The sequence below is a fragment of the Lynx canadensis genome, chromosome A1 (genome assembly GCF_007474595.2).
Source record: "Lynx canadensis isolate LIC74 chromosome A1, mLynCan4.pri.v2, whole genome shotgun sequence".
Classification (NCBI taxonomy): Eukaryota; Metazoa; Chordata; class Mammalia; order Carnivora; family Felidae; genus Lynx; species Lynx canadensis.
In genome coordinates, this window is record NC_044303.2 from 47,537,663 (window position 1) to 47,559,438 (window position 21,776).

The 21,776-nt window shown below is 36.2% G+C and overlaps 1 protein-coding gene across 2 annotated transcripts in view; it reads left to right on the top strand.

Annotated features, from left to right (window-relative positions):
• PIBF1 (progesterone immunomodulatory binding factor 1) overlaps window positions 1-21,776 on the top strand; it is a 200,726-nt gene that overhangs the window by 55,710 nt on the left and 123,240 nt on the right. For both annotated transcript variants that reach the window (XM_030311936.1, XM_030311945.1), the window contains exon 10: window positions 5,222-5,320. In XM_030311936.1, coding sequence (XP_030167796.1) covers window positions 5,222-5,320 — 99 coding nt within the window. The remainder of the gene's footprint in view (window positions 1-5,221; window positions 5,321-21,776) is intronic.

Genomic DNA, 21,776 nt, shown 5'->3' on the forward strand with positions numbered 1-21,776 from the left:
CTTTGCTTTGTTTTTCTCCAGGGCACTCAGGACTTAATAACATATTTTGATTTCTTTCACACTTTATTTTTTAAGTTTTTAAATGTTTATTTATTTATGAGAGAGACAGAGACAGAGCGTGAGCAGGGGAGGGGAAGACAGAGAGGGAGACAGCATCTGAGGAAACCCCCAGGCTCAGAGCTATCAGCACAGAGCTTGATGTGGGGCTCGAACTCACGAGCCTTGAGATCATGACCTGAGCCGAAGTTGGATGCTTCACTGACTGAGCCACCCAGACACCCCATCAGCTAATTTTTAAACCTTAACACATAAATGGATTTTAAATAAGTTTTTGCATTTGATGCTTACATTTTTCATAACTTCTTTTAAACCATAATTTGAGTCAGATATTATCTACTCTAGGATGAAGTTTTCACATCTATAAAATGAACAAAAAATTTGCTTGAGCACCAACGAAATTGAAACGATAGGAAAATATAGTATGTTCAGTCAAAAGGAATCTCAAAAAATTTCTTCTCTGGAAATGCATAGCTTCCCCCCAAGAAATTATGTTACATACAATTTCCACTTTGCTTTTTTTTGTTGTTATATCCTTCCTAGTCAGCACTTTTCAACAACTATGTTAAGTAAAGGAACAATTATTGGTCATTGATTAAAACGGCAGATAATCCACTTGCAACCCTTCTTGTTTATGCCATCTTAAAAACAATGGCTTCAGATATGGAAATGAGCAGTTTTATATGTTGTCCAGGAAGACTCATCTGGAGGCAGAAGTGATTAATTCAGATACTTTCCCTGTAAATAAGCTTGTCATGTAAATAGCCTGTTTCAGTCCCCTTTTTGTTCAAACTGGAAAGAATGTATTCATTTTATTAACCAAAAATATTTTACATGGAGGCAGGAGAATGGGTTGCTTAGTTGTGCCTAGGGAGCTCTTCTGACATGCATGTTTTTTTCACTATTTATTCTTGGTAAATTTCAAGTTCTGAGACATTAGTGGTGTTTATTCAGGCCAAGCATGCCCTTGGCATCCCCAAACTCTGATTTGTTCCTGTTAGAATTTCAAAGGTTCCTAACGTTTTTCTCATTCTTGCAAAATGAGAAAGTTTTCTTGCCAAACTTTTCAAGTATAAATTTGATTTGTCATATTGGCACCATGAAATTTATCTTCTAGTAGTAGGAAAGTATGTTCCATGTACAGAAATACATTGTTACATTTTGTACTGAGGTTTCAGGTTTGGTTGTAAGATAATTCTGGATAAACTTTAATATATCAAGTTTTGAAACATTAGTTTGCATAGGAAATACATCTGTTTTATTGTAATATTACAATTTCTTATTTAGTGAAGTAATGAATACTTAACTCTTCAAGTTTCTTGTTTGAAGGTCATAGTTGAAATGATGATATCTTCCAGTTTTTGCCCCCGTAATTCCTGCTTTATGCTTATTTCTCTGACATATTAATAGCACCTTCTTTCACTCTTAAAAATGCCTCAAGTTGAAAAATACATTGTTTGGACACTAGTTATTATACTAGGGCTCTCACTTTTGGCTTTACATAGGAATGATGGGATTTTTTCCCTTTTCTATCATCTTTCCTCTCCGCCTCCTGTGCATAAAATCAGGGTGGATGGGAGAGATAAGTATGTGTATCTCTGATATGTCCATATGAGAGATGGACTTCGTAGGATGTAACATGAAAGAATCGTGAAAAACATGAAAAAAAATGTTAGCTTTCTAAAAGCATTTTTAAGAATGAAATATTTTAATTTTGTATTTAAAACATTCTAATTCTGGCCATTTGGCCAACTTCCAACATCATTCTTTATTATTATTCATTACATTTGATATATTCATTTGGACTTCTAAAACTTTAGCTTCTTTAACTTATACATGCTGCACATAGTCTCTATCAATTTTTCAAGTTTGTCCTTTGAAGAACATTAGAATTCTTGCTCTTCCAAAACTGTATGTTACATTTCTAATGCATTTAACATTTTTAAATGGATAATTTATTAGTTATATGGCAATTATGGTTTTATCTGTGGCCAGAATATAATCCTTCTGGTGTTTTATCAAACCAGTCTAAGTTTGAAGGAGCATGGGCTGTAAGAAGTTTTTATGTAATATAGTCGCAGTCTTTACAAAGCTTATCTTTAATTTAACATTTGTGCTACGAGATGACCATATAAATCTTATAATGACAGAACTTCCCAAGGAGACAACTTCTGTGACACAAAGGGAATCTTACTAAACGCAGCGTGACATGATAAGGAGCGTGCACTCTAGAACTAGACAGCTCGGGTTTACATTTGGGCACCATCGCTCCCTTGCTGTGTGACGGTAGATAACTACTCTGTGTTTCAGTCTTCTCCTTTGTAAAATGGAGATAATGAGACAACCTACACTTTGCGGGGTTGTTGTGAAGATTAAATGAGTCGTAGTATGTAAAATGCCTAAAATAGTTACTAGCACGTGGTAAGCATCTATATGTTTGTTATTACTATGATTGTCAGTGGAATATATTCGGTTTATGTCAGACACCTTAAAAGTCAATTGATAATATTAAAGGCTTAAGTACTGTATCTCTATATTTATGTTAAAAGGAATTGTGAGCCTTCTTGTATGCAGGTTGTGTATGAGTGGAGATGTGGAAGGTATGGAAACTGTTAGGAGATTAGGTTCACACAGAAATCTTACCAGCAGACATCTAGGAGAGAGCCTGTTGGTAGAAACCTCAGTCTCTAGCATTTTTCAGACTCATTTTAGTTTTCTTTTTTTTTTTTCTTAATGTTTATTTATTTTTGAGAGAGAGCGAGTAGACGAGGGGCAGAGAGGGAGGCAGAAGATCAGAAGCGGGCTCTGTGCTGATAGCAGAAAGCCCCATGTGTGGTTCGAACTCACGAACGCGCGATCATGACCTGAGCCAAAATGAGATGCTAAACAGAGCCACCAGGCACCCCTAGTTTCTTTTTTTAAATTGCCCTTTTGTCCTTCAAGGTCCAACTTACATATCTTCCCTTCATACACTCACCTCTCTTCCTCCAATTAAAAATAATCAACTCTTCTTTGTGGCCTTGGAATTTTGTTTGTGCTTTAATATAGCACTAACTATAGTTAGCTGGTGATATAGATTGTAGCATGGTGAATGCACTAGGACCTTCTAATCATATCTCTGCTCACAAGCCCTTTTGTTAGTTTAGTCTGGGTTTTATTTCATTCCCTGGGACTTGCTTTTATTTCTAATGCCCATTATTACAGGAAAAGCAATATAGCTAGGGACTGAAGCTTCTCCACCTACTAACTGTTCATGATTAATAGTACTATAATGGCAATCTACTTGGAATTTTGCTATTGAAATAACTTACAGAACAATGAAGCTATCTTTGAGAAATGAAAATTGCAACCAGTTTGTGATGACTTACTGACTGAAATATATAGATCATCTAGGAATGAAAAATACATCATTGTTTAATATACTTAAATAATTTAATTCTGTCTATAAAATTAAATCTCATGTTTCCGTTAGTTTGATGATAGAATTTTTTGAAGATCATTGCAATCAGGATGATGTCAGAAAATAATGACATGACATTTTGTGATATCTATTTTAAAATGCACTTCCACTTAGAGAATAATATATAAAAGCTATTTCTTCTTAATAAGTTATCTGTACTCCAGTTTTTTGTGAACTATTTATGGTTCATAAACCATTTGATTGAGGAGTCTCTATTGGTTGATACGTTTTAAATTTTAACTTTGTTGTTAGTATCACAATGTAAAAGATGACATTTCATACTGGCACAGCAAGTAAGCCTTTCTGTCCAATAGTTATTACATAGATTTATTTAAACGATGTGGATTTTCATGACTTTCTACTGATATTCTCCATGAATAATAAACACAAAACTCTAATACCCAATCCAGGTCTTTATGGGAGATATGGTAATATGATGTAAAAAAACACTTGCTTTAGCCAACTTGAGAATAAATTATATTAAAAAAAACACTTTGTTTGCAGTAGACATGGTTGGACACAAATTAGAGCTTTAGCATAGGCTGTGACTTAGAACTAGGTACTTTAAGTTCTTGAAGTTATAGTTTACTTCACTATAAAAAACGGTTAGAAAATAAACATACGGGATTTGTAGGAATTATATGAGCAAAATTATTTATGTTATACTCTACATTTATTTATAACTAGTTAGAGAAGTGGATTTTTAAAAAATTAAGTGGGTCTCTGAAAAAAGCTTACTGTTGGTATTTTTCTTGATCCAGACTTCCACTTTAAGAAAAAAACAAGATTTGATCTTTAAAGGCGCTCATATCTTGCTGTGTCATAACCTAATTATTCACTCTTGTTACCTTCTGCTTTTTGGACATTACCCTTAGATGTTATTAAATGTGTCATTCAATTTCAGTTCCTGCTATCATCAGTACTATTAGTGGGTGCCTCACCTAACGCTCTGACTTCATACTTTCTTGAGCCCTACAGGAATATCGACTTAGCTTCACTTAGCTACTTCAGTGGTTACACCCTGGATCTTGGTATCCACTAAAATTCTATCCTGGGAAGTACTGTTCCACCTCCAAATCACCATTCTTTAGCAGCAATCTCTAGTCTTTTATCCTGTTTGTACACTACTTACATTTATCTGTTGTCTTATCAGGACTACATGTCCTTTGTCTCTTCTGCTTCTTCCTAACCTATCAGCCTCAGTTCTCTTCTCGTCCATCCTCTGTAAGTGAGATCCCAAGGGTCATCGCTTCAGCTAGCTCATATCCCATTTGTTCCCATTTTGACACTTGTGATTTCTGATATTTTTCGTTTAAAATATTTTATAGAATATTTATTAACTTCTCAAGACCTCAGTTTTCTTGTGGGTACTGTGTGAGTAATTATACTTACCTCATTAGATATGGTAAGGATCAAACAAGTTTATATACAAAGTGTTTAGCCTACCTTTAACCCACGTAGAGATAATTTATGGAGAAAGATACTGGGACATTTAGAGGTAGACCATGTTTGCACCTGTACTAGTGTGTGTTGCTACAGAAATACCAAGCCAGGTAAATTCATATAATATCCACCTTAGGTCACCAACCTCAAGTGGGTCCTTAAGATTGTCAGATAGTCCACTCTAAGCATAGTACATTTATGAATCTTTAGGAAATAGATACTTATGTATTTGGAATAATTGAGTGTATACTTAAATTTTAGAAATCTCCGAGAAGCAAGGGATAATGCTGTAGCTGAAAAGGAACGAGCAGTGATGGCTGAAAAGAATGCTTTAGAAAAACATGATCAGCTCTTAGACAGGTAAGCATCCTGCATGTCTGGAAATGTTAAAACTCTTTGATTTTTGTTCCTGTTACTTTTGATTTTAGAAAAAATATTTTTAAAAGAAGTATATTTATTTCAAGTGAACTGTAGTTTACACGCATTGTTTTCATAACATATAACTGGCATATACTAAAACAAGATAATAGAACAGTTCAGTCACTGTCCAGTTTCTTTATACCCCTTTTGTCCATCTCAACCACTGCTGCTCAAGAGACAAACACTTCCTCATTTCTGTCACCATAGCTTAGTTTCACTCTTCCTGGATTGAAAATAAATGGAATTGCACACGATGTAATCTTTTGCGTCTAGCTTCTTTCACGCCACATTATATTTCATCTATTTTGTTGTTGTATCAGTAGTTCATTCCTTACTGTTGCTGGGTAGAAATGTACCACAGTTTGTTTATTCACTCACCTGTCAATGGACATTTAGGTTGTTTCCATTTTGGAGCTATCATGAATGAAGTTGCTGTGAAATTTTCTATAAAGTCTTTTGGGCATATGTTTTTATTTGTCTTAGATAAATTTTCTCTAACACTGGAATTGCTAGTCATAAAGTAGCTGGATGTTTTACTTTCAAAGAACTTACTGAGGGGTGCCTGGATGGCTCAGTTGGTTAAGCATCTAATTTCAGCTTAGGCCATGATCTCATGGTTCATGGGTTTGAGCCCTGCGTCAGGCTCTGTGCTGGCAGCTCAGAGCCCTGGAGCCTGCTTTGGATTCTGTGTCTCCCTCTCTCTGCCCCTCCCCTACTTGCACTGTTTCGCAAGAAAATTAAAACATTGAAAAACAAAAGAAACTATTGAACTTAACTACAAAATTAAGTTCATTATATACTCCCCAGTTCATTTCTTTTTTTTTTTTTTTTTTTAATTTTTTTTTTTCAACGTTTATTTATTTTTGGGACAGAGAGAGACAGAGCATGAACGGGGGAGGGGCAGAGAGAGAGGGAGACACAGAATCGGAAACAGGCTCCAGGCTCTGAGCCATCAGCCCAGAGCCTGACGCAGGGCTCGAACTCACGGACCGCGAGATCGTGACCTGGCTGAAGTCGGACGCTTAACCGACTGCGCCACCCAGGCGCCCCGGTATTAACTCTTTTAAATGTTTGGTAGAATTTATCTAAGAGGCCCTGGACTCCTGTTCATTAGGAGTTTTGTGTTTTTGTTTTTGTTTTTTACTAATTCAGTTTCGTTACTAGTAATAGGTCTATTAGATTTTCTGTTTCTTCATGATTTAATCTTGGAAATAGTATGTTTTTAGGAATTTATTTCTTCTAAGCTGTCCAATTTGTTAGTGTATTACTGTTCATAGTAGTCTTGTGAGCCTTTGTATTTTTGTGGCATTGGTTGTAAGTTGTCTTTCATTTTTTATTTTATTTATTTGGGCCCTCTTTCTGTGTTTCTTGATGAGTCTTGCCTAAGGGTTTGTCCATTTAGTTTATCTTTTAAAAGAACCAGCTCTTGGTTTCATTGATTTTTTCTTTTTTTCTTTTTTTAATTTTCTTTTAAATGTTTGAGAGTGAGTACACATGAGCAGGGGAAAGGCAAGAGAGGGAGAGAGAAAATCCACAAACTGTGAGATCATGACCTGAGCTGAAATCAAGAATCGGATGCTTTAACCAACTGAGCCACCCAAGTGCTCCCATTGATTTTTTTTGTTTTTTTCTTTCTTTTTTTTTTTTTTTTTGGCCTCTCTTTCATTTATCTTCACTCTGATCCTTATTATTTACTTCCTTCTTGAACTTTGGCCATTGCTTGTTCTTACTTTTCTAGTATATTCAAGTGTAAAGTTAAGTTGTTTATTTGACATTTTTGTTGTTTATTGAGGTAAGCCTATTTTGGTATGAACTTCCCCCTGAGAACTGCTTTTGCTGTATCTTACAAGTTTTGGAACGTGGTTTTCCCATTTTCATTTGTCTCAGGGAATTTTTTTTGTCTTTTCTTTGATTTTTGTTGACCCTTTGGTTCTTTAATAGCATATTGTTTAGTTTCCACATATTTGTGGTTTTTCTCCAGTTTTCTTCCTAAAATTGATTTCTAGTTTTGTAAAGTCCATGTGGTCTACTATATTGTTTAAGGCCAGTATTTCCTTGCTGTCTGGATTTACTGTCTGATCTTCATTGATAGATAGCATTAAAGTGTTCCACTATTAATATTGCTGTCAATTTCTTCCTTTATGTGTATTGATATTTATGTCTGTTTATATATTTAGATGCCTCCTATTATAGGGTACATAAATATTACAAATATATCCCCTTGTTAGATTGACCCATTTATCCTTGTATGATTCTCTTCTTTTTCTTTTGTTAGTTTTTTTTAATGTTTACTTTTGAGAGAGAGAGAGCAGGGGAGGGGCAGAGAGAGAAACAAGGACAGAGGATTCAAAGCAGGCTCTGCACTGACAGCAGTGAGCCCAATGTGAGGCTCGAACTCACGAACCATGAGATCATGACCTGAGCCGAAGTCAGAGACTCAACCACCTGAGCCATCCAGGTGTCCTGTTACAGTTTGTTTTAAAGTCTATTTTGTCTAAAAACGGTGAGGGGGTCCTTGGGTGGCTCAGTCAGTTTGGGCATCCACTCTGGATACTGCCTCAGGTTGTGATCCTGCAGTCGTGAGATCCAACCCCACGTCAGCCTCTGCTGAGCATTGAGCCTGCTTGGGATTGTCTGTCCCTCTCTCTGCCCCTCCCCCTGTTCATTCTCTCTCTCTCTCTCTCTCTCTCTCTCTCTCTCTCTCTCTCTTTCTCTCTCTCTCTCAAAATAAATAAACTTTAAAAAGAATAAAGTCTGTTTTATCTAATGTAAGTATTGCTACCCCAGCTTTTGTTTCCATTTGTATGGAATATCTTTTTCCATCCTTTCACTTTCAGTCGATATGTATCTTTAGATCTAAAGTGAGTCTCATATAGGCAGCATACAGATGGGCCTCGGTTTTGTCTGTTTTTTATCCATCAGCCACCCCCCTTGTCTTTTGATTGTAGAACTAGGTCTATTTACATTTAAAGAAATTGTTGGTAGGTACATACTTATGGCCAGTTTGTTCATTGGTTTCTGGCTGTTTTTGTAGTTACTCTGTTTCTTTCTTTTCTTCCTCTTCTTTATGGTTTGATGCTTTTGTTTGGTGTTATGTTTGTATTCCTTTTGCTTTATTTTTCTTGCTATTACAGGGTTTTGGTTTGTGGTTACCATCTCTCTCTCTCTCTCATAGTCTATTTTCAGTCAGTGTTTGCTTAAGTTCAAATGCATTCTAAAAGCATATTTTTACTCTATCCTCTACCATGTTTTATATTTTGATGTCATATTTTACATCTTTTTATTTTGTATATTCCTTAACTAATTATTAGAGATACACTTGATTTCACTTCTTCTTTTTAACATTCATATTAGCTTAATAACTGCTTGCCTCTTAATAACTATAATAACTTACATTATATTTATAATGACTATATTATATATTAAATATTATATATTATATGTATTATATAATAGCTATATTACACTATATATATACTTAATAACTACAATTGCCTCTGTTAGTGCAATTTTTTCTTTCATATACTTTATTTCTAGTTATAACTTTTTTCTTCTCTACTTAAAGAAGTCTCTTCATTTTGAAAGGCTGATTTAGTGGTGGTGAACTACCTTAGCTTCGCTTGTCTGGAAAACTCTCCTTGATTGTGAATGATAACCTTGCTGGGTGAAGTATTCTTGATTGTAAGTTTTTTCCTTTCAACACTTTGAATATGTCATGTCACTCCCTTCTGGCCTGCAAAGTTTTTGCTGAAAAATCAGCTGATAGTGTCATGGGGGTTCCCTGGTACATAACTAGTTGTTTTCTCTTGTTACTCTTAAGATTATCTTTATCCGCCTGGGTGGCTCAGTCAGTTGAGCGTCTAACTTTTGATTCCTCTTGGGTCATGATTTCATGGTTCATGGGATCGAGCCCTGCATCAGGCTCCGTACCATCATTTGAGATTCTCTCTCTCTCTCCCTCTCTCTCTCTCTGTGCCCTTCCCCCATGTGTGTATGCTTTCTATCTCTCTCAAAATAAATAAACTTTAAAGAACTAAAAATAAAATTAAAAAAAAAAAGATTATCTCTTTATCTTTAATGTTGACATTTTAATTATAATGTGTCTTGGTGTGGATCTCCGGGTTCATCTTGTTTTGGACTCTCTGTGCTTCCTGGACTTGGATGTTTGTTTCCTTCCCCAGGTTAGGAATGTTTTCAAACATTATTTCTTCAAATAAGTTTTCTGCACCTTTCTGTCTTTTTCTTCTGGGACCCCTATGATGCAAAATGTTAAAATGTTAGTACACTTGATATAGTCCCCAGAGGTCCCTTAAATTATCCCCATTTTTTTAATTCTTTTTTTTTTCTCTGTTCTGATGGAGTGATTTGTACCACTTGTCTTCTGTTTCTCTGTATCATCTTAATCGGCTGTTGATTCCCTCTTATGTTTTTCATTTTAGTTATTGTATTCGTCAACTCTGATTGGTATATTCTTATGTTTTCTCTTTGTTGAAGTTCTCCCTGTATTACTAATCCATTCTTCTCCCAAGTTTGGTGATCATCTTTATGGCCATTACTTTCAACTCTTTATCAGGGAGATTACTTACCTCTATTTCACTACCTACATATATAGGTAGTGGGTAGTATATACCTCCCTACTCCTTAAGACACAACAACACTGGAATTAGTCCAGTGAATAACCCTATAATGCCCTGCAAGCATTCAAGTGAAAGGAAGACAGTTGTATTTCTCTCAGTTTAGATCAAAAGCTAGAAATGAGTAAGCTTAGTGAGGAAGGCATGTCTAAGGCTGGGATAGGTTGAAAGTTAGGTCTCTTGTACCAGACAGTTAGCCAAGTTGTGAATGCAAAGGAAAAGTTCTTAAAGGAAATTAAAAATGTTATTCCAGTGAACACACAAATGATTAAAGAAAAGGGGGGGTGGGGAAACAGCCTTATTGCTGTTATAGAGACAGTTTGAATGGTCTTGGATAGATAAAACCAACCATAACATTTTCCTAAGCAAAAGCTGATCCAGATCAAGGCCCTATCTTCGATTCTATGAAGCCTAGAAGAAGTGAGAAAGCTGCAGAAGAAAAGTTTGTAGTTAGCAGAGCTAGCAGAGGTTGGTTCATGAGGTTCAAGGAAAGCAACTGTCTCCACAACATAAAAGTGCAAGATGAAGCAGTAGGTACTGATATAGACACTACAGCAAGTTGTACGGAAGATCTGGGTAAGATCATTAATGAAGGTGGCTACACTAACAACAGATTTTTGGTATAAATGATACAGCCTTCTTTTGGAAGAAGATGCCACCTAGCACTTTCATAGCTAGAGAGGAGAAGTCAATGCCTGGCCTCAAAGAATAGGCTGACTCTCGCAGCTAGTGACTTAAGTTGAAGCTAGTATTCATTTACCATTCCTAAAATCCTGAGGTCCTTAAGAATTATACACTAAATCTACTCTTTTGTGATCTATACATGTAACAACAAAGCCTGGATAACAGCACATCTACTTACAGTATGGTTTACTGACTCTTAAGCCCACTGTTGAAACTTATTTATCAAAAAAAAAGATTGCTTTCAAAATATTATTGCTCATTGACAGTGCACCTGGCCACCCAAGAGCTTTGATGGAGATATACAATGAGATTAATGTTGTTCTCATGCCTGCTAACATAGCATACATTCTGTAGCCCATGGATGGAGTCGTTTTGACTTTCAAGCCGTCTTTTTAGGAAAAACATTTTGTGGGGTGCCTGGGTGGCTCGGTCGGCTAAGTGTCCAACTCAGCTCAGGTCGTGATCTCACGGTTCTTGGGTTCGAGCCCCACGTCAGGCTCTGTGCTGACAGTGTGGAGCCTGGAGCCCATTTTGAGTTCTGTGTCTCTGTCCCTCCCCTGCTCACGCTCTGTCCTCTCTTCTCTCTCTCTCTCAAAATAAATAAATCTAAAAAAAAGAAATACATTTTGTAGGGGTGTCTGGGTGACTCAGTTGGTTAAGTGTTTTTTTAATTTTTTATTTTTTTAATTTTTTTTGAATATTTATTTTTTAGAGAGAGAGAGACAGAGTATGAACAGGGGAGGGGCAGAGAGAGAGAGACACGAATCCAAAGCAGGCTCCAGGCTCTGAGCTGTCAGCACAGAGCCCGATGCGGGGCTCGAACCCATGGACCGTAAGATCATGACCTGAGCTGAAGTCAGACGCCCAACCAACTGAGCCACCCAGGCGCCCCAAGCATCTGACTCTTATTTTGGCTCAGGTCATGAGATCGAGCCTCGCATCTGGCTTCGTGCTAAGTGTGGAGCCCGCTTAAGATTCTCTCTTTCTCTAAGCCTCTGTCCCTCCCCAGCTTGTACGCACACTTTCTCTCTTTCTCTCAAAAAATAAAGAGAAATGCATTTTGAAAAGCTGCCATAGGTAGTGGTTCCTCTGATGGATCTGGGTAAAGTAAATTGAAAACCTGGAAAGGGTTCATTATTCTAGATGCCATTAGGAACATTCATCATTCATTCATGGGAAGCGGTCAGAATATCTACATTCACAGGAATTTGGAAGAAGTTGATTCCATCTGGCATGGAAGACCTAGAGGTGTTCACGACTTGACTGGCAGAAGTCATTTCAGTGATGAAATAGCAAGAGAACTAGAATTAGAAGTGGAACCTAAAGATGTGACTGAATTGCTGCAGTTTGTGGTAAAACTCAGGGATGAGTTGTTTTAGAGCTCATCAAAGAGGTGGATTCTTCAGATGGAGTCTGCTCCTGCCAAAGATGCTGTGATGATTGTAAACATTAACAAAGATTTCAGAATATTACATAAACTTACCTGATAAAGCAATGGTGGAGTTTGAAAGGACTGACTCCAATTTTGAAAGAAATTCTGTGGGTGAAATGGTATCCAGCAGCATCACATACTACAGAGAAATCGTTCGTGAAAGGCAGAGCCAATCAGCGCAGCCAACTTATCTTTTTCTAAGAAATTGCCACAGGCACCTCAACCTTCAGCAACTACCAGCCTGATCAGTCAGCAGCCATCAACTTTGAGCAAGACCTTCCACCAGCAAAAGATTACTAGTCAGTAAAAGCTCAGATGATGGTTAGCAATAAGGTATTTTTAATTAAGGTACGTACATTGTGTTTTTTAGACAATGCTATTGCATGCTTAATAGGCTACAGTGTAGTATAAAAATAATTGTATATGCACTGGAGAACCAAAAATTTCACTTGGCTTGCTTTAAAATGATACATTATTGCAGTGGTCTGGAGCTGAACCCATGATACCTCCAAGGTATGTCTATATCTGGAGGATCATATCTCAAGGTCATAAAAGCCATATATGAAAGACCCACCGCTTGTATCTAGGATGTGGTCTGTGATTACCTTATCTATAGAGTCATGCTGGAATCTGGGCACCCAAGCTTTAAACCCAAGGGTTTAAGGAGAAAATGACCAAAATGGTGTAAAGTTTTTTAAAGTCCTTTTAGTGCTATGTTAAAACTGACTACAAGTATTTGGAAAGTTCTCATGTGAATGATCTTGGTTGCTCTACTTGGTAAGACCTAAGGTAGTAGAATTGGGACCACTGGGTAAATATTACAAGAAAGAGTAAAAATAAACTTTCTAATAGTATTTTTAAAATGTCTTAGCATCTAATATATTCTCCATCCAGCTGTTTAGGCATCAACTGGCCAGGTGTTCAGTAGGAATATACTCGTGAGGATTGAAACATCAAGTGGGTAATTTGATGAATTTGGAGTCTCTTTGGATCTTGAAATTATCTGTGACAACTCAAAAGAGTTAATACACTGGTTTTGTTACCTTACAAAAGGAATGGTAAACCCACGCTACTTTTGAGAGTATTATTTTTAAAATCTCTGCAGTTCCTATTTTTTCAAAATAAAAACCTAGTGTTGAGGCCTATTATTTGAAAAGGACACATACATATACACACACACACATTTGGTTTAATATCCACAAATTCTTTTGAGTGTAAATTTCTTAGAAATATTTGAACGCCTATATATTTTGAGAATATATTTTTTGTATATAGGGAAACCCAAGGAATAATTTTTTTGTTTTATTTTTCAGAGGTTGAGGTTTTAGTAGTCAAATATGTGATTCTGGGGTGCCTGGGTGCCTCAGTTGGTTACACATCTGACTCTTTTTTTTTTTTAATTTTTTTTAATGTTTATTTTTGAGAGAGAGAGATAGAGCATGAGTAGGAGAGTGGCAGAGAGAGAGGGAGACACAGAATGAGAAGCAAGCTCCAGGCTCTGAGCTGTCAGCTCAGAGCCTGACGTGGGGCTCCAACCCACAAGCCATGAGATCATGACCTGAGCCAAAGTCAGACGCTTAACCGACTGAGCTAACCAAGTGCCCCCACACATCTGACTCTTGATCTCAGCTCAGGTCTTGATCTCGGGGTCATGAGTTCAAGCCCCATGTTGGGCTCCATGCTGGGTATGGAGCCTACTTTAAAAAAAAAAATGTGATTCTAACTCCCTTTGTATCAAAATTGGAGTAAATGTGTTTCAATCCTTAGATGGATTGTGATTTCCCTGAGTCATGCTTAATTAAGGCTTCAGGCATGCCTATACACAATTTTCTAGTCAAATATAATTAACCTCAACTTCATTTATGTTAAAAGTTTTTATCAAATTCTTCCTTTAAGGGTTAAATGACTTTTGTTATTATAAAGAAAAATGTAAGGAAGTAGTATGCCACTTTCAAATATGAATGAAAAAAAGCCTTTTTACTTCAGTTTTCTATAAAAGAAGGTACTTTCCTCAGGAGTATAAAAGACCTATGTGTCTAGCAATTCAAGTTCACTGGTTTAATAATAAGTAACAAATACCCAGTTTTCATGTACATAAGCAGTTATTATCTCATGTTTTGTTGCTTCTGAATCTGCACACATTCTGAGGATTCTTTCTGCCAAAATGGGTAAATTTTAAAACTCAGTGTGAGTAGTAGAATAAGTTGAACAGACTGTTAACTTCGGGAGCCTACAGAGAAGTCTGTATATGAATGTAAAGGGAAACCTTTCCAATCCAGAATTAATTTTAACAGTATTTTTTCAGTTATGGTTGTTTTAACTGTTTTAAATATATATATTCCATATTTTGAAATAAATTTGGAATCATTTTCAGTCCATAAGTATCTTTAAATGAGTATTTCTTGAAATTATTTTCAGTCCCTACAATTTCTCTGGTAATAGGTAGATTTTGTTCTCATTTTTTTACTCATAGAAGATAAAAATAAGAGAGAATAGGAGATCTGATACATAGACTTAGTGATTTTTATGCCATACTAGGCTAGTTTAAAGCTTGATACAGAAGCCTGTATTTCTGTATACAGAAATATTTCTATACAGAAATTTCTATACAGAAATCCTGAATTTCCATTCAGTGCTATCTCCCCAAGAGTAGAACAGTTTTGACATGCCTACCTCATTTTACCTTTTTTCATACTCATATATTGTTTTTTTCTTTGTTTATCTGCCTTTTAATCTGTTACTGGCTTCTTCAGCAGGCAAGTAAATGTTTGTGGCATTTGCAAAATAAATTTAATGAATGGAGGATACTAAGATTTGAAATAAAAGCTGTGGTATTGTACTTAAACTCTGATTCTCTTAATAAATTACGATAACTTACTTTTATATTACTCTTAGTTTTCATGATTACACAAAGTAATTCACATCATACTTATTATTTGAATGAAGAAATTCCTAATTCTCAATCCTAAATTAAGTTATTCTTTTGTCATACTTCTTTATGAAAGAAAGAATACAATAAATTACTACTTTTTAAATGAAATTTTTTTAGTATTTGATTTTTTTTTTTTTTTGCTTGATAATTTGCAAAACTCTCATTAGTGGACCTCTCTAATAATCTTCCAGAATTAAAAATTTTTCTTTACTACTTAATTTCTCTTATTCTTTGTACTGTTCTATTTGCCCATATGTTTTCTTTGTTTATATTGAAATAGTCTAGCCCTGTGTCATTCTAAAATTTTTCTTTGCTTCTAAGCTGCTATACCATTCGACATATATTCGTCCACTTGCATAGAATTATATCTCAAGCAGTACTCATTACATCTTAAGTGATTCTGGTTTTTTCCCAGTAAAGGCTTCAGTATTAGTACTATTATAGTGTTTATGAAAGCATTAAGAAATTTATTGTTGAGATGAGAAATATGTATTCCTTTTTACTCTGGACCAAAGACTCTGAAAGGAACTGGTAAGATACTCTCATATTCATATCACAATGTGTGAATTTTATTTTATGCCACGTACAATCTGTCTTCCTTTTTCTTTAGTAAGTATTGGTCTGATCTGAAATTCCTTGTCCCACCAGAAACAGTAGCCTAGAGAGTCCTTTAACCACTCACGGATAATTAATTGCTTATAATTGGATTTAGAAGGTGCTGGTTCTAAAATGATATGCCTATTCTTCACCTCAAAAGAACATATATTGAATATTTTTGTGTGGCAAGTCAAAATACATACAGACACACTGAGCAATTTGGTATTATTTTCCATCAGTCCTTTTCTTAAAAAAAAATAGAACTGGGGGCTTCTGTGGTCAAAAGGGATGTGTACTCTCTATCAGGAGAATTAATGATGAATGCCAGCGTTTTTACCTGAAATTTTGTGGGACAGAACATCTTTATACATGAATGGACTAGATTATCAGCAGATTTATTGTTCGATGGAACAATTGATTAGGGAAACTGTTTCCATACCTGCCAACATAAACCTCTTCTCAATCCTGAATAACTGAATGTCACTTCCAGAGCATCGATTCCCTTTTTATCTTATAAAATCAACACTGTGCTCTCACAGTCTATCTTGGTTCATATCCTTTTTCAGCTTCTTATTTCAAATTTCATACATGGCACAAAAGCTCCAAGAATGGGACAGAGAAGTCCTGTACAGTTGACCCTTGAACGACATGGGTTTGAACTGCACGAGTCAACTTATATGCTGATGTTTTCTGAGAAATTACAGTATAGTACTGAAAATGTATTTTCTCTTTCTTACGATGTTTTAGTAACATTTCTTTTCTCTAGCTCTATTGTAAGATTTTTTTAATTTAATTTTTTATTTTTTTAAATTTACATCCAAATTAGTTAGCATATAGTGCAACAATGATTTCAGGAGTAGATTCCTTAATGCTCCTTACCCATTTAGCCCATCCCCCCTCCCACAACCCCTCTAGTAACCCTCAGTTTGTTCTCCATATTTATGAGTCTCTTCTGTTTTGTCCCCTCCCTGTTTTTATATTTTTGTTGCCCTTCCCTTATGTTCATCTGTTTTGTCTCTTAAAGTCCTCATATGAGTGAGGTCATATGATTTTTGTCTTTCTCTGACTAATTTCACTTAGCATAATACCCTCCAGTTCCATCCATGTAGTTGCAAATGGCAAGATTTCATTCTTTTTGATTGCCGAGTAATTCTCCATTGTATATATATACCACATCTTTATCCATTTATCCATTGATGGACATTTGGGCTCTTCCATACTTTGACTATTGTTGATAGAGCTGCTATAAACATGGGGGTGCGTGTGTCCCTTCGAAACAGCACATCTGTATCCCTTGGATAAATGCCTAGTAGCGCAATTGCTGGGTCGTAGGGTAGTTCTATTTTTAGTTTTTGAGGAACCTCCATACTGTTTTCCAGAGTGGCTGCACCAGCTTGCATTCCCATATTGTAAGATTTTTTTAGTAACATTTTCTTTTCTCTAGCTCTATTGTAAGAATACAGTATATGTAATACATATAAAATGCAGAATATGTGTTAGTCAACTGCTATTGGTAAGGCTTCCAGTCAGTGGTAGGCTATTAGTACTTAAGTTTCTGGGGAGTCAAAAGTTATATGCAAATTTTCAACTGCACAGGCAGTGGGTTCCCCTGACCCCTGCATTGTTCAATGGTCAACTGCATATCTTTTATCCAGATTGACTCCTTTTTAACATTTTGCTACATGTATCTTTCTTATTCACTCTCTCTCTCTCCCCCTACCCATACACACACACACACACACACACACACACACACAATTTTTTTCTGAATAATTTAATAGACTGATTGCATTGTTTACTGTTACTTCTTCACAGTTTATTTCCTAAGAGTAAGAATGTTCTCTTACATAACCACAGTACACTTATCAAATGCAACACAACACTGATAGCAATACTTTTACCCATTTTTGTCAGTATATGTATACACACATACACATGGCCTTTGAACAACACAAGTTTGAACTACACAGATCCACTTATGTGCATATTTTTTTCAGTAAATATAGTCCAGTACTATTTAAATGTATTTTGTCTTTCTAATGATTTTCTTTTTTTCTTTTTTAATATTTATTTACTTTGAGAGAGAGGGAGCAAGTAAGCATGCACGTGAGCAGAGGAGGGACAGAGAGGGAGGGAGAGAATCCCAACCAGGCTCTGCACTGTCAGCGTAGAGTCTGACGCAAGACTGAAACCCCTGAACCTGTGATATCGTGACCGAGCTGAAATCAAGGCAGATGGTTAACTCCATTGAGCCACCCAGGTGCCCCCTCATTTTTTTCTTAATAACATTTGCTTTTCTCTAGCTTCATTGTAAGAATGCACTATAGAACACATATACAGACTGTGCATGAGTCAACTGTTCATGTTATAGGTAAGGCTTCCAGTCAATAGTAAGCAACTCCTTAAGTTTTGGGGGAGTCAAAAGTTACACACAGATTTTCAGTGGTATGGGGCAGTCAGCACCCCAAACCTCCACATTCGTTGTTCAGGGGTCAACCATATATATCTTCCTTGTGAGAGCTCATCTATTCAAACTGTAACTTCAGGAAATGACCAACAGTGATTTTAAGATCAAACCATACCATTTTTGTGTCTTGGATTTCCAGCTAGCTCTGTACATTTTTATCTGAATGCCTTTCTGGAACTTCAAACTCAGTATTTTTGAAACAGACTCCGCTCCCTCCCAGATTCATTCCTCCCAAAACAAAAAATTGCTTCAACTGACTTCAGTTCCATAATTGTACCACCATTTTGAAGCCATTTCTGCTTGAACCTTTAGAATAGTAGACCTTCCCCTTGCTGCTCTGTGTAATCATTTGTCATTCTGCCCCCACTACATTTTACCCCTGTGGTATCTCTGAAATCCTCTTCCCTCCTGTTTGCCACTATACTGGATCAGCGTCGGTGTCATGTTGAACTTGTGTACAGTAAACCCCTAATTGGTTGCTCCGTCTCTCCCCACTCAGTTAATCCTCTTGTCCAAACCTGTTCCTCCTCCCATAATTTTGCATTCTGACTAACATCATCATTTACCCAGGCACTTGAACAAGAAAACTGGTGATTCACAACTACTTTGTTTTCCCCTCACCCCACCCCATCTATTCAGCCAATGAATATTTATTGATAACTACCATGTGCCACTCACCATGGTGGATGCTAGTATATATTAGTAAGTAAACTGGAGATTGCCCTAGTGAGAGTCCATTTGAGGAAGACAAAAAATAAACAAGCAGTTAGATACTAATTTATTATGTTTTCATGATTGTTATGAACTAGATAGATCATGTGAGGAAGAATAATGGACTGGGCAGGGTATACCATGAGAGGATAGTCAAGAAAGGCCTCTGACATTTAAGCTAAGCAAATGTCATATTATTTTCCTTTCTAAATATATCTAATCATTCCCCTCCTCTTAATCCCAGGTGCCACTGCTTTAGTTAAGTCTGTATTTTCCCTGCTTGAACTATTTATGATAGTCTCTGAACTGTCTCTGCTTTGTTTAGTCCTCTCTGTTTCATCACTCACTCTTCCAGAGTAATTGTTCTAAAACTGAGAACTCTGATCCTGTCATTCAACAGGATGCCATCCAGACTGCACAGCTTAGCATTTAAAGTCATTCACAGACACCCTGCCTATCTTCTCAGACTCAGATCTTTTTTTTATTCTCTTCCACATGCTTAAGACAAATTGATCCCTTGTAGTTTTGTAAGTGTATGGTGCTTTCTCTCTTACCCCTTTATATGTGTCCTTTGCTAGGAATGGCCTTTTCCCTTGTTCATATATCATACTCCTCTACTAGGAAGATAGCCATTCATTTGATAAGATTGAACTCAGTGATCACATCTTCTGTGCAATCTTCAGAAACATTGTAGTCTCTTCTCTCAGTTTTCTAGCGTTATATTTTAGTTGTGTGTTTATTTACTAGTCTCTCCCTGTGAAGTATTTGGGGGTTTTTTTGAGGTTAGAGATTTTGTTCTTCCCCATCCTGTTTCTCTAGTAAAGCCTCTACACAGTGTCTTTGATAAGTAATTCACAATAAATGACTATCGATTGCAACTGATTAGAGTTTTCTGTATTCATTTTGACTTAAAATTGTCCATTGTGAAGGCAGTTTGAATGCTGGAAAGAATGTACGGGGCTCTTCCTTATATTACTGCATTAGTGGTTCCCAAATGTACAATCACCTACAGAATTTTTTTTCTAGAAGACGTAATTCCCTTGCCTCCCTAAGAGTCTTAGTAAATAAATACCCCTGTAGAGAGCGCCCAGGAATTTATACTTCCTAGAAAGTTACCTGAATGATCCTGATGTATCCTTTCCTCGACTCTGAATGTTGAGGAAACACCACTGTGTAATAGTCTTTGAAAACACTTTGTAAACTAAGTATTAATGAAATATTAGTTATTACCATTTATCATTAAGACTAAAGCTTTAGTACCCTAAGGTATGAAAGAAGTTGAGGAAGTATTAGTTATCTTCTTCAAACACTTACCAGATTGAGTACCAGAAGTCTGGAAATAAGCAAATATCCTCACTCTGAATGGTTGAGGAGGAAAGATTTCAGAAACTATTTACCAATAAACTTGAATTCACCATAAACATTCTCAAATAGATTTTTAAAAAGATAGCATTTAGAAAAGGAGATGGAGACGCCACTGTTAGTTAACTGTTAAAGTCTTGACAAACTACTTTTACTTCTCTTGTTTTGAGGTATTTACTAGAACCTCTAGAGGAGAATGTCAGTGACAGAAGGTATTCTAATTTCAGCAAGACACTTTATTAAGATGAAGAATATCTTGGTCAACATGTGGAAAAATGTGAAGTCAATGACACTGTAAAAAGTGATGAATTGAAAGCAGTTTAAATATGAGTTTCAAAGAATGTTGATTAGTAGATTAACCTAGAGGAACATTACTGATTAAATGCTTTCAGGCTTTTTACTTATTTTTAACCAGTCATTGGTTAAATCAGATTGGTTAAACCTAGATTTCACACTGAGCCCAGTGGGTAAGTCTTTTCAAATTTTACATTTAAACACACCTTCATCCAGTTAATAAATTGAGCACCTTTTACCTGTCACATACCCATTTTGATGTCCCTCCTCCCATTCCCAATGATTAACAGGGGAGTAAGTAAGTTGGCTAGTTTTGTAAAAAAATAAAGGCTAGGAAACTCAGACCTATGGTCTAAAGAGGAATTTGCTATTAAAGAAACTCAGAGGAACTCTGAAATGTTAAGCTAATGGAATACTTCTAAAATTGAAGATTTTGTAACAGCATTTTTGTGATATTCTGCAAGATGAAGGGGTCCCTCTTTTAGTCGAACTTACATTCCTATGGCAACAAGAAAGCACAGACCTTGTAACAAATATATGACAAAGCAAACAGCAGAAGAGAAAAAAAAAAAAAATATATATATATATATATATCACACACACACACACACACACACACACATATATAAATTATTAAGATGGCAGAAGACTGAATGTATGTTTTCTGACAATTGTAAATGTGATGAAATGCTATTATAAAAAGAAATACAGTTTGGGTCAAAAATCACATCCATAAGTGACTAAGGATGTTTAAAGATGAAAAAGATAAAAAGGGAAAAGTAACACAGTCTAAAACTTGGACAATAAATAATTTATTGAAAATTGTTTTAGGGGCTCCTGGGTGGTTCAGTCAGTTAAGTGTCCAACTTCAGCTCAGGTCATGATCTAATGGTTCATGAGTTCGAGCCCCTTATTGGGTTCTGCTGACAGCTCAGAGCCTGGAACCTGCTTTGGATTCTGGTCTCCCTCTCTCTCTGTGCCCCTGCCCTGCTTGCTCTGTCTGTCTGTCTGTCTCTCAAAAATAATAAACATTTAAAAAAATTACAAACATTGTTTTAAAATAAGATTTCAGGATCTTGAGAATGTATACACAATGAATATACTGGCTGTGTGCCAGTTTGGGTTATATGTCCATGCCCAGACGACTCAATCGTTACCAGGGGTGATGGTCACGTTTTAAAAACACAGTGTGTAGGGGCGCCTGGGTGGCTCGGTTTGGTTAAGCATCCTACTTCAGCTCAGGTCATGATCTCACCTTTGGTTGGTTCGAGCCCCGTGTCTGT